Genomic DNA, 13,483 nt, shown 5'->3' with positions numbered 1-13,483 from the left:
TTAAAATGTAATAAAGTAATCTCCTTAAGTTCTGTAAGACCCATGAAACAGCAGCCCTGTGGTATGGTGAATCTTAGCTCATGAATCACCCACATAAGAACTATGGTAACACCGATGATAAAAGCTAAACAGCAACTCCAATGAAGACATAACCTACACTACTGTCATCACCCGAGGTGCTTACAAAGCCCTGAGTGGGTACTGCATTTTGTTTGTTGCTCTATTACAAATTTTTAAATGAGTTTGATGTTTGCATGTCCCTAAAGCAGATGCTATGTGTGTTATTTTTCCTCACCCTTGTCTAGCAGCCAGGATTTTCTGCACACCCACTGTTAGACCCACTGTAATATTCTCGCAATATTTCACTCTTTATGGAAGTCTAAAAGTCACCTCTAAAATGGCTGCTGTGGCAGATTCCGTTCTTAGTTAAATCACTATGAAGAACAGGCAATTCCATATGCAGTCACTGACGCTACTCTGGATTTTCAGCAACACAACTCAGAATAGAACTGTTGTATTTTTGGCGCTATTCAAGAATCAGTGTTATGTACTTGTTGTGTTGACGCTTCTCAGTGTTTCATGCTAGTTCGTGAATGTTGCTAAAAAGGTCGTGATTGAAACATCTACCAAATATTTAGGTATTAATGCTTTATACTTTAAAGGATTTATGTATCTAACTTCCTGAAGTAAATGGGGTGTGCATAGTTAAAAGAAAAAATAACTAATAAATTACTCTGATCTGAATCTTGGCTGAGCTGATGCAAACTTCAATGCCACTAACTAACGATCAAAATCTATCTTTATAAAAGCAGGGATTGAATGCTTGGTTTATAAGAAATCACTAAAACTTGGATCAAGTTTATATGCTACTGTCCTGGGTTGAGTGAGTGGTGGAGTTTTTTGGTGGCAGGGGAGGGGGCTATCAGGCTGGCCCCCTGTGAGAAGCTTCTCGAAGCTCCCCCAGCTCCATGTCAGCTCCACTTCTGTTTGGGAAATTGAGCCAATCGGCTGCGCCTCTGCGATAACGTATTTAAGAAGGGACGTGGTGACGGGCAGTCGGACTTGGGAGGAGGAGTTGCTGCAGCTGCATGAACACCAAGGTCAGTGGAGGAACGGAGGAAGAAAGGAGGGGGGAGGTGTGCCGGAGCAGAGACCCCCCTGTATCCTGTGGTAAGACGGCAGGGCGGCCCCCCCCCTGCCACCCATGAAGATCTACGGTGGAGCAGACATTGATTTATGGCCTGTGGCTCCTGCTTGCATGATCAAGGTTCTGTGCCCGAAGAAGGCCGGGGTCTCATGGGAAAAGGTAGCCCCGCTGCTGTAATTCAGTGCTGGGAGGATTGCAGCATGCGGGGGAGTCCCACGCCGGAGCAGCTCGGGAAGGGCTGCAGTCGTGGGAGGGAATCCAGTTGGAGAAAGTTAGTGACACATGACGGAGCAGTGTGGGGAATGCTGCAGCCCATGGGAGGAACTCATGTCGGAGAAAGTTTGTGGAGGACTGTCTCCTGTGAGAGGGGGACCACGATGGAGCAGGAGGAACAAGTTCCGGACACTCCCCTCACCGAAGATGAAGAAAGTGGCAGCGCTGACTGCACCCCCCATTCCCTGCCCCTGCGCCACTGGGGGAGGAGGTAGAGATATCGGGAGCAGTACTGAGCCCGGGAAGAAGGGAGGGGTGGGGGGAAGGTGTTCTCAAGATGTGGCAATGCTTCTCACTGTCCTACTCTGTTATGTGTTGTTAGTGTCTGTAATAAATGTATGGCTTTTTTTTCCTTCCCCTATCGAGTCTGCCTTTTGCTCGTGATCATAAAGGGGAATTTTTCCCCATCCCAGTCCTATTTTGAACCCCAAGCCTGGCTCCCTGTCCCTTCTCATTGCTGGAGGGGAAGAGAGAGAGAGCTGCTGCATTGTGGTTGGCTGCCGACCAGGCCCAAACCACGACAGTTTTTGGCGCCCAACGTGGGGCAGAGGGTTGCGATGTGATAAGGATATTAATTGGGAGAGGTAGCGAGCAAAATACAGACTGAACTCCAAGTGGGTAATATAGTTAGCTAGTGGGCAACACTAACTAGCATAACTTGTATTTTGATCCTCTAAGTGTATGTTGGATGTTTTCCAAATAATAGACAAAGATGTGATGTTTAAACCTACGAATATATCTCACTGCAGAAAATCTATCCTATTACATATGAGTTACATCTAGATTACATACTGATAGGTCTGTGACTACATGCAATAGCAGCAAGTCATTTTCTTTGGGTTCTCCACTATTTCCTTGTAAAACTTCTTTCTGCCATGTATACCTAAGTGGCAATTCCAATAGCTAAGTTCAGATTTTACACCACAGATTTGAGAATTTCTCTAAAATCACAGTGAGAATCAGCAGATGAGAACCTAACGGACCTGCCAACTAGGTAGTGTGCTGTTTAACATCTCTGTTGGATACCTGGACTGTGGCATTGAGTGAACCCTCAGCAAGTTCACTGACAACACCGAGCTGTGTGGTGCGGTGACACGCTGGAGGGCAGGGATGCCACCCAGAGGGACCTGGACAGGCTGGAGAGGTGGGACCGTGCAAACCTCATCAAGTTCAGCAAGGCCAAGTGCAAGGTCCTGCACAGGGGTTGGGGCGATCCCAAGCCCAAATCCAGGCTGGGAGAGGAGTGGATGGAGAGCAGCCCTGTGGAGAAGGACTTGGGGGTGTTAGTAGACGGAAAACTGACCGTGAGCCAGCAATGTGTGCTCACAGCCCAGAAAGCCACCCGTGTCCTGGGCTGCATCCAGAGCAGGGTGGGCAGCAGGTCGAGGGAGGGGATTCTCCCCCTCTGCTCCGCTCTGGGGAGACCCCCCTGCAGTGCTGGGTCCAGCTCTGGGGCCCCCAACAGCAGAAGGACACGGACCTGCTCGAGCGGGGCCAGAGGAGGGCACGAAGATGCTGGGGGGAGATGGAGCCCCTCCCTTAGGAGGCCAGGCTGAGAGAGTTGGGGGGGTTCAGCCTGGAGAAGAGAAGGCTCTGGGGAGACCTTAGAGCGGCCTCCCAGGGCTTAAAGGGGGGACAGGAAAGGTGGGGAGGGACTCTTGATCAAGGAGTGTGGGGATAGAATGAGGAGTAGTGGCTTTAAGATGAAAGAGGTCAGATTTAGATTAGATATAAGGCAGAAATTCTTTACTGTGCGGGTGGTGAGGCACTGGCACAGGTCGCCCAGAGCAGCTGTGGCTGCCCCCTCCCTGGAAGGGTTCAAGGCCAGGTTGGACGGGGCTGGGAGCACCCTGGGCTGGTGGGAGATGTCCCTGCCCGTGGCAGGAGGTGGGAACTAGATGATCTTTAAGGTCTCTTCCAACCCAAACCATTCTCTGAACTATGTTTCTGGAAATGATGCTGGAGACTGTTGTCTGTTGGGCTGCTAACAGTCTGCACTAGTGATAAGGAGCTCATGGTATGACACTAGTTCTGGTCAATGTCCTTCTCATACCTTGCCCTGAGCTAAGGATTTCTGAATTAATCTTTTTATCATTGTCCTTATACCTTCTTTGGTAACCTTGATTATCCCTAACATGCACACATACATGCCTACATGTATGTGATGTTTTGGTTTATAACTACTTGATTTGACTTTCCTTTATTAACCCCTTCCTTACTCAGCAGCTTCGATTATTGTGTCTTGTTATAGTGTGTGTGGTCCTGGTCTGGATATGTAATGTATTTTAGCTAGCCTGTGCTATCAATATGAATTTCTTGACTGACTTTTCTATTACTCTGATCTCGTTAACTATTGCACAGACGTTAACTCATTTCTTGGATCTACCTTGGGGAATTAATGCAGCGGTTAAGCCCTTTTTCTTAAATAGAGTTCAAGATGGATCAAGTGAAAACTGATTACTTTTTTAATATTAGAATGTATACAACACAGCTACATTGAGGCTGATTTTGCTTGAAAAGTCAGTGCATTTCCTGATCTCAGGTTGGGCATCTAAGAAACAAGCGGAGATCATCTCTGAAAAGGTGGGCTTAAGATAGTTAATTAACATCACAAAGAACCACCATGATAAAGAGGAGTAAAATTCAGTAGTGTCAGGCCAAAAATTCAGCTAATTAAATCATGACACTTCTTTCTTCACTCATCTGACTAATTAAATATGCATTTTTAACTGCTGTAACAAATAAACCACAAAAGACAACAGCTTACTCAGCTATGTTTTCTTGTTTGATTATTAGATCTGGCTCATCCTTTGTTTTGGATGGGATTATAGTGACTTAATATGTAATTAAAAGTTTTGCTATAACTTGTACATACAACTTAAACCTCTCTCAAAAAAAAAAAAAAGTGGTGACTGCTTAGTAGAATACTTCCTTGAGTATTTCTTGATATATCATACTCCCTCATGTATTTACTTTTCTCTTTCATTAATAGCATAAGAAGTGATTGAAAGTTAAAGCCTGCAAAAATAAGGTTTTGTTAAAGTACTGGAATCCTCTGTGGATGTGTATAATAATTAGAAATTGATTACAATAAGGGTAGCTTACTGTCATCATTTGAGCCTACTCAGCAGTTAAATGCCACGCAGTCGCTCACCCACCCTCCCCAAACGCTACCAAAATGAACTCTATTTGAGCCCGAATCAGGACACTTACTCTTGTAAGTCTTAGATGTGTGCTGTGCTGCTTCTTTCTAGATTTGCTTCCATTTGCTTTTACATGGGTAAGTGCTCAAACAGGCAGGTCCACTACTTCTAAATTTTCAGATGAGTAAAGAGAAAGAAGCAGCCATCAGAACCAATAAGCTGGGAGAATATAGCTTGGGTAAGGTTTCATTTTCTTCCTCTGGTAGTATATGTTCTGTAATACTGAATAGAATATCAGTCTTGAATTAACCATGAATGCTGGCAACTGTAGCTAAAACTGCTATGGAAAGTTTGCTGCATCTTTCGAACTTCATTTTACTTACTTAAATTAGGTACTACTGGGGAAAAATTCTATGTATCATCTGGCTACTAGGATGGAAATACTGTAAAGATGTGAATAAAACTAGGCTTCTAAAGCTTTGTGTGCATGGGCTGATGGTGGTGAAGCTGAATTATTAGACTACTGGTACCACTTTCATTTGAGGGAGAATATAGCTTTGTGCCTACAATGCCAGTCGAAATTCCTGCTGCTAGCAGCATACTGTATGCACAGGCTATATTGACTGTGATATTAACAGCCATTGGATTTATTATCAGACTTGGAGCCAGTTCCTTTCAATAAAAACTTGGTGAGGGGATCATCTTTCAAGTCAGATTCTCCATCTCTGCATTCCATGATAACGTGCCAGTAGCTAATGCAACAAGAGACAATAGCCGGATCTTTCCTTGGGGAAATTTTTACAATCGAATTGTGCTGTTGTAGTGACATTCTCCTTCCTCCCCATCCCTGTAATTTAGGAACATGCTGAGAAAAGGGTAAGTGTCTATGATTACAAATGCACAGATCAGTTTGAGCAAGACAGAAGTGATGGGTAGGGGCAAAGAGCAAGTCTAGATATGAAACCAGCAGTGACTGGTTTTATTGACTATAAAAGTATGGAGAAGAATGTGCTAGTATGAAACAGCCTGCTCAGTTAAATGGGCTTCGATGGTATATTCAATATAATAAACCAATGCAGAATTTTGCTCAAGTATCCTTCCCACTCCAAAAATGAACTTTTAAGCATTATTTCTTTGATAATCGAAATAGATTGCTGTTAGCTCAGGATTTGGGGATGTTAATTTTATCTTGTGCGAAGAACTACCTATATTAGGTATGACAAAATAGCCCATATATATAATAAGATTTAACATTTTCTGAACATTTTGAGCAGCTTCAATTGTCAGGAGAAGGCAGATGTATTGGTTTAGATGCACATATGCAGTATAATCTGATCATTCAAAGAATAAGATTCTTTTAAACAAAGTTTAGAGATAAATGTGCACAGTGAAAGGAAGCAATAGGACTTTCTATTAGAGTAACTGAGAATACTTTAATTAGAAACTTCCTTGCATTTTTAATATGAAATCTGATCTAAAAAAACAGAAAAAATTCTAGACTGTCTTATTTTCTGAGTGTGTTCCAAGAAAAAGTAAAACTGATGAAAGGAAGCTCATCCTTATGTATCCAGGACAGTAAAATGCAGTAATGTAATAGTTTGTAAAGTAATTATTTTTCTGAACTTTAAAAAGTAGCCACTGTGCACATGGAAAATGCCTTTCAGTGTATGTGGGAAAACTTATTTAAATAAATCAAACTTTCTTACTGTAGTGAATGATTTTGGAAATATTATCTACTCTCTGTTTTATAAAGCAATAATGTAATCACTGCATTGTATTCCTTAAAATAGTGATACTCAAATATCATTGCAATATATGTAGTAGGAATAACCAGAGGCCAAAAATAAAGGAAATTCAGTAGTGTAAAACTCACTCACACAGTGTTTACGTACTCCTGGTCTTCCCTACAATAAGGAGGTGCTTACTCTATCCTTTTCTGTATTAAAGATATCAATGAATGGCAAGCAGAATAGTTGATATGTAAACCACTGTGGGATAGGAATGATGCATTTGAATGTGTCGTGGAAATATGTAATAGGAAATGCTCTACAGAATGTACAAGCTATTTGAAAATAACATTTTTTTTCTTGAGAGTGTCTTTCTACCAATCTGTTTGTCATAAGTGATTGTTGAGGCCAATAACATAGTTTAAAAAAGATCTGCTGATCTTATATGGGCATAAAATCTCCAGATTTATCATAAGTACCGATACATTTTGGAAGGAATATGTATCCTCTTGCTTCTTGTCTCTAGCAAGCCTCTTTTTTTCAGGATGAAACTTGAATAGAGAGAGGAGGGAGTCCCATCTGTGTTACTTGCAAAATTCTTCATCTTTAGTCACAGAGATGTGTAGAAAATGTTACAAAGAATTCAACCACTGGTTGTAATGATGACATGAAAACGAAGCCTCCGATAATGAGGACTTAAAGCAAAACCAGCTTTAAATGTTCTGAACTTGTCAGAATAAACGTGATTAATGAAGCCAACTCTAATTTTTATATAATTAAAATAAGAATTTGGCCTGATATCTAATACAGTAATTTCATTCTCTCTGCATGGCTGGAAAGTTACTCATTAAGGAACAGCTTCCTCAACTGTTTTATTTTTCATCTTCTATGACCGTTGGAAAAAGCCAACTAGTTGAAGAAAGTATAACTCCTCATTTTGGAGGGTTTTCCTTTCCACATCTTTGATGCATTAGAGTAAGTAAAGTTGTGCTAATTACCATTCTGTTAATGTGTATGCTATTATTTTAATTTTCTGCTGATTAATCTGTTCTTCATGTGCTAATGTCCTGATGTGCCCAGGGAGGTACGGTAAATACAGCTGATATTAAGACTCTTTTTGTAGAATTTTAGACCAGGTACTAGCAATACACATTGCATTTGGGGCAAAGGATTCAGACATCTTTAAATTTAAGGTATCAAAAATGTTTAAATTACAAGCCTGTTCATACACTGTGGTCCATACAGGCAAGGATGACAGACAAGCACTCCAGACTGTCATGCAGAGGTGACCTGATGCACTGACAGGTTAACTAGTTTAGAACAACTGAGAATAAGATGGTCATGGTCAGTTTTTGGAATTGGTTACTGTAGAAGTCCTGTTCTAGTTAATTAATTACATGCATGTGGATTTTGGATGGATTTACAGGCAGGTGTTAGAGCACGGAGATTAAAAGAGCGTAGTGAGAAGGCAGGTTTACATAGGAGGAAGAAGGAAGAGGGAAAGTTGAACTACTCCATAGGAGATATACAGAACTGAGTAAAAGCTGCTGTTCTGATAATGTGTATGATAATAGTGTTCTGGAAATGTAAGGAAAGACAGGAGCGAGTGGGGTTTCACAGCACAGTTTAATCAGTATACCTCATATACTGGTTTTTTGAGTGTTCATTTTTTTGTGGCTGGAGTTCCAGTTGTGGATTTTTGCAGTTGTTTGCATCTATCATTTGTTCATCTTCTAACTAAAATATAATGCTGCTCTCAATTCACCAGTACAAATCCTTACCTATACTGACTAATCCTGGTAGTCATAAATTGTATCCAAGTCTAAATTGGTTCAACTATGTATTGCCCTTAAGCAGGGTTAGAGTTAGGAAGGGATTTAAAGATAAATATAGAATCAGTAAAAGTATTTAAGAGTGAGTGATTGCAAGCTCATCTGTCCCAGTGTAACATCCCAGGAAACTTCAGGAACAAATATGTAAAGCTGTCATCCACTGACTCTGTCCAGTCTCTCTACCTTTTTCTCTGATGTTAAGGAATTAACAAAGATTGCCATAACTGTTTGTCCTTCCATACACATGTTTCATGTTCCAAGATGCCTTCACATTTATGTATTGGAAACTGCTGAAAAGGGATCCAGTGTGTTGCAAGAACCTGTCTAATGCCAAGATGCTGTAACAGAACTGTAGAACCCAGAGATGCATACCAATGGGTACTTGGATCTGAAACGAGACACATAGACTCTATCTTTCCACTTGTCAGCCCATGGTAAATTAGAAGAGATCTGTAAGTGACTTTAAACATGTTCAGAGAGAAAGCTATACAAAATACAGAAACTAAGATTAGGATAGCCCACTGTGACAAAGAATATATAGATAACAAAAGAACAGTAATACCTCTTGTGAAACAGAAGACTCAGATCATTACACTTGTTTCTACTACCTGAGGAATGAAATCTTAGATATATAATTTACTTCTCCCCCTTCTATCCTTCCAAATAAATGTTCCAAGAATGATGCTTTTTCATGTAAATGTAAGATGCTAAGAAACTAAAAAAGCTGAGGTTTATTATTTATTTTAATGATGTAACCCTTTTTCAGTGCTGCAGCTTATGCAATCATCCTTATCTGTATCTGTGAAGACCTCGCCTCGAAGTTTTTATGTTGTGCTGTATCTCAATAAACATTTTTTAAAGGTTAGCTAAAACTATTGTTTGATGTCATTAATTTTTACTATGGTGACAACTACTGGGAAGGTGAAGCCAGATCTTGCTGAAACCCCTGGCTGATAATGACTTTTGGCAAGACAAAAACCAGAAGTTGTAAGATACTGTTTTATTGTTGGGAATTTCAGAACATGTACTAGTAAGCGTATATGTATTAATAAATACATGTTAAGTCATGTAAATACAAGTTGATATTTTTCAACCAGAGCAGTTTAGCCAAGTAGGAATGAGACCAACCCTATCCTGCTGTGTATCTATGTGTGTGAATCTCATCCTATGATGCAGGTGATGTGGGGAAGGGAAGAATACACATTGGTAAATTCAGTGCTCCATTTCAAATACTTAATTGCAGATTATTATTTTGGAGTGCTGAAATATCTTTTGCTCACTAAAATTTCTGCTGTGATGCTTGAGAAAGCAAAGTACATGAGGTTGCAAGTAGTTGAAGTTCAGTTTCTTTTCTCACAAAAGCTAGAAGTTCAACATCTTGCTTGGATCATTCTGTCCCTCTCCTAGTTGTGTGGAATCATCCTCTTCAATATATATTTTAATGCTCTGTCACATCCACGTTGAAGTGCTAGTAAGTTCATGCTGGAAAAATTTCCAAAGGCTTCTAGGGTAACTTTGAAAATGGGGTTTGGGAGACTTAGTTTTATTAAAACGTAGTAGAAGTTATATTTCTTTAGTAAGTTCTGAAATTTTTCTTAAGCCTACCTCTGAGGGTATCTCAGTGGCATGTAGTTTAGTTTGTCAAAACACTCACTGAAGACCCTCTCTACACAAGTAAACAGACAGCAAGATAGGTGCCAAAGTGGGCTGGGGCCAGCACATGATGAGGAAACCATGCCATCTGTGATTCTGCTGCCCACTGTGCTCAGAGCTTAGTGGGAGCAGCGAGCCTTTCCTAGAAAAGAGGCAAGTTATCACCAATCAGCTATTAGTAATGTGTTCTCCCTCAGTGAGAGGTAACTGCTTCCTGCTGGTACCTTGTGCGGAGTTCCAACTAGTAGGCTTAGCCCCTAATTCGGGAAAGAATAATTGTTCTAACAATCACTGAAAAGCTGTCAGCCCTTGCTTGGGATGGCATTTCCTGTGTTTTTTTGTATGAAACATTCACCTTGTAGTCACTGTTCACTTTTACTTCATCTTAGAATTTCCTATATTAGAAAAGGAAGAGAGGAGGCTTACTAATACTTGGCTTGGCTATGGAAAGAAGCTTATGAAGTTTGTTTTAGTGTAGCGCATCAATTTATTGGTTATGCAGGATGCAGGTAGTATGTTTAGCAGTACTGTTCTCCAGTGGGAAAGGAGATCCATTAACCGTACTCTGCAAAGATCAGTAAGTATCCCTTTTACAAAATCATGAAGCAAAGTTAATCACCTCCTTTTGCTTCCTAATTTAGTTATTTAAATGTTCAGTGTAAACAGAAAAGATGAAAGAATACTCAGGAGGACATCTGTCTGAGTACAAGACATTGATATAAATAGAGAGACTGGGAAAAGTGGTTGTCTGTTTCATTTTCTACTTCAGGAAAACCAGTCAGAACAGGACTGTGCAGGAAAAGCACTGCCATAAGCTCTTGCTGAGGGAGAAATTGGGGCACAGCTCAGCACTGTTTGTTTTCATGTAGGTTTAGATAATAAACCACAGAAAGCTGAAAGGGAGATTTGATTTACTGTTGTTCAGAAATCACATTTTCTTAGGTCTGCAAGCATCAGCTGTCCCTCCATTTCTGCTAGGATTTTAGATTTTTGCTTTTCTTTACATATTTTTCCATCTGTATTTTCTGTTTGGGAAAATAAAAGGTTTAGAAGTCTAGAGGAGGAGAAAGTGAGTGGTTTGCAGCAAGGAAGCGGAGTCTCTCATTTCATTCATTTCTTTTCTCATTGTTTGGCAGGTGGAAAGCACAGATTTACAGAGCTGAACTGGATCAGCTGAAGAAGTGGGGGAAGAGAAACAAAACAAGTACAGTACCACTGAAGAGACCTTCAGTTTTATCTAGCAGCATCACCACAGCAACCAGAAAATACAATTTAAAGACAAGGGCTAGAGCAGAGAAGGTGAAAGTGTGGCTCCTTACTTTTGGACAGAAGGCAGCAAAATAATTATGCAGAACAGAAAAGAGTATTTGATGGATCTAACCAAACAGTGGCAAAGGGAAGTGTCCCTTCATTAACAGGAATGTGCCACGGTTTATGCACTGGGAAGGGGAGTGCCATGAGATCTTCTGAAGAGACTATTTCTGTGGTTGCATATCTCCATGTGTCAGGACTCCTGCTGGGACTGAATTAGGTGGTACAGGCATCTTGGTCCATCAGGTATTGGATAGAGACTTTTGTTTTTGTTCAAGGTGTACCTGGCACGAGAACTGAACGACACTGCAGATCTTTTTCAGAGACACAGAGTGAGACAATCTCCAACCTTTCCCTTCTGTAACTGCCTGCTATACCATGGGATGTCGGCAAAGCTCTGAGGAGAAAGAGGCAGCGCGGCGGTCCCGTAGGATTGACCGCCACCTGCGCTCTGAAAGTCAGCGACAACGAAGAGAAATTAAGCTCCTCCTCCTGGGTACCAGCAATTCTGGGAAGAGTACTATTGTAAAGCAGATGAAAATAATACATAGTGGTGGCTTTAACTTGGAAGCCTGTAAGGAATACAAACCTCTGATTATCTATAATGCCATCGACTCTCTCACACGTATCATTCGGGCTCTAGCCACCCTTAAGATAGAATTTCACAATCCTGACAGAGCATATGATGCTGTGCAGCTCTTTGCCCTGACAGGCCCGGCTGAGAGCAAAGGTGAGATTACCCCTGAGCTTCTGGGAGTCATGAAACGGCTCTGGGCAGACCCTGGTGTGCAGGAGTGTTTTTGCCGCTCCAATGAGTACCACCTAGAGGATAATGCTGCATACTACTTAAATGACCTAGAAAGGATTGCAGCACTGGACTATATCCCTACAGTGGAAGATATTCTGCGTTCTCGGGACATGACCACAGGGATTGTAGAAAATAAGTTCACCTTCAAAGAGCTGACTTTCAAAATGGTGGATGTGGGTGGACAGAGATCTGAACGCAAAAAATGGATCCACTGTTTTGAGGGGGTTACAGCAATAATTTTCTGTGTGGAACTGAGTGGATATGACTTGAAGCTGTATGAAGATAACCAAACAGTAAGTGCACCTTCTGTTCCTTATTCTCTTTCCTTCTTTTCCTTTCCCCCTCCCCAGTGTTTGCCTTATTTTTCTCCCCCATCTCCCTACCCTCCCAAGGCAGTAATCCCTGAGTTCCTAGCCCCAAATGTGATTTCCTTCCCTGCACTCTCAATCTGTAGTAAAAAGCCAGAAGCTAGGACTCCTTTATTTGGATAGTTTTTCCCACTGGACAGACCTATCTGTCTATCTATCTGTCTGTCTGTCTGTCTGTCTATCTATCTATCTATCTATCTGTCTATCTGTCTGCCTGTCTGCCTGCCTGTCTAATGTTACTTTGGGTAAATGGAGGTGGTCTTCATATAACAGCATATTTTAATATTTTTTTTGGTGCCTTTTGCTAAATGTTTACCTGGTTAAGTGTTACTCCAAACATCACTTAAAAAAGTAGACCGTAGTGACATCCTGCTGTACACGGATGGTTAATTTGGACACCATGTTTTGCAAGTCCTGGGAAATTTTGAAGCTAAAATAGTAATAAGTAACAGTTTTCTCTCTGTGTTTTTCAGGATTTTAAATTGGAATTTGGTATTAATTAAAAAAGAAAAAAAAAATCAAGTGTTTTTAAATAGCATGGAACTCTTAAATTTAAGTTTTTCTTTGACTGTTTTTGTTTATATGATTTGTATGATTTGCCTTGTCCAATGCATAACTATTCCTGCTGAATTCCCTTTAATGCTATCAGCTTCTGGTTTTCACAGCAACTATGGAAAAATATATGAACATTTACACATATGCAACTATGTGTTTGCTATCACATTCAGGTTGCCTGAATTAACCTTTATAGGGTTTCATTTGAACTTATTTGACAGCCTTGTAAAACATAATGCTTAGGATATGGGAGTTTGTGGTTAAGAACACATGATTCTATCATCCAGTGGTTCCTAAATACGCTGTATTTATGTTTTAGAACAGCTGCCTTCCTATACTGTAAAATCAGGAAGTTAACCTTAAGATACTTCTACTTCTCTTGTGCTCCTTTACACATCTTCAGTTGTTTTACATTTAGAAAGCTTGTTCACCACTATCAGTTCCTGGAGTAGTCCAGAACACCAGAATCCTTGTTCTTTTACAGAAAGTGCATTATGTAAGTGGTGTTGGGAGGAAATTGATCCAAGAAACTATTATACGATGTTTCAAATTGAACTAGATCTCCATAAGTTTACAGAAGGGGATCTTTCAGCCAGGTCTAATGATCTGAGTTTGGCAGTTGTCTATGGAAGAGGATAATTATCAGCCTTAACTGTTGTTCTTTAG

General features: G+C 40.7%; 2 protein-coding genes across 2 annotated transcripts in view; one reads left to right on the top strand and one right to left on the bottom strand.

The window, feature by feature from the left end:
* RSPH14 (radial spoke head 14 homolog) overlaps positions 1-13,483 on the bottom strand; it is a 105,272-nt gene that overhangs the window by 34,234 nt on the left and 57,555 nt on the right. The window lies entirely within an intron of this gene.
* The window catches only part of GNAZ (G protein subunit alpha z), a 75,782-nt gene that overhangs the window by 15,169 nt on the left and 47,130 nt on the right, over positions 1-13,483 (top strand). Inside the window, exon 2 of the mRNA XM_033001443.2 lies at positions 10,912-12,187. Within this exon, the coding sequence (XP_032857334.1) occupies positions 11,465-12,187 (723 nt within the window). The 5' untranslated portion in view covers positions 10,912-11,464. The remainder of the gene's footprint in view (positions 1-10,911; positions 12,188-13,483) is intronic.

Source organism: Tyto alba, unplaced genomic scaffold (assembly GCF_018691265.1).
Source record: "Tyto alba isolate M040663 unplaced genomic scaffold, T.alba_DEE_v4.0 Super-Scaffold_44, whole genome shotgun sequence".
Classification (NCBI taxonomy): Eukaryota; Metazoa; Chordata; class Aves; order Strigiformes; family Tytonidae; genus Tyto; species Tyto alba.
This window is presented reverse-complemented; position numbering and strand designations above follow the sequence as displayed.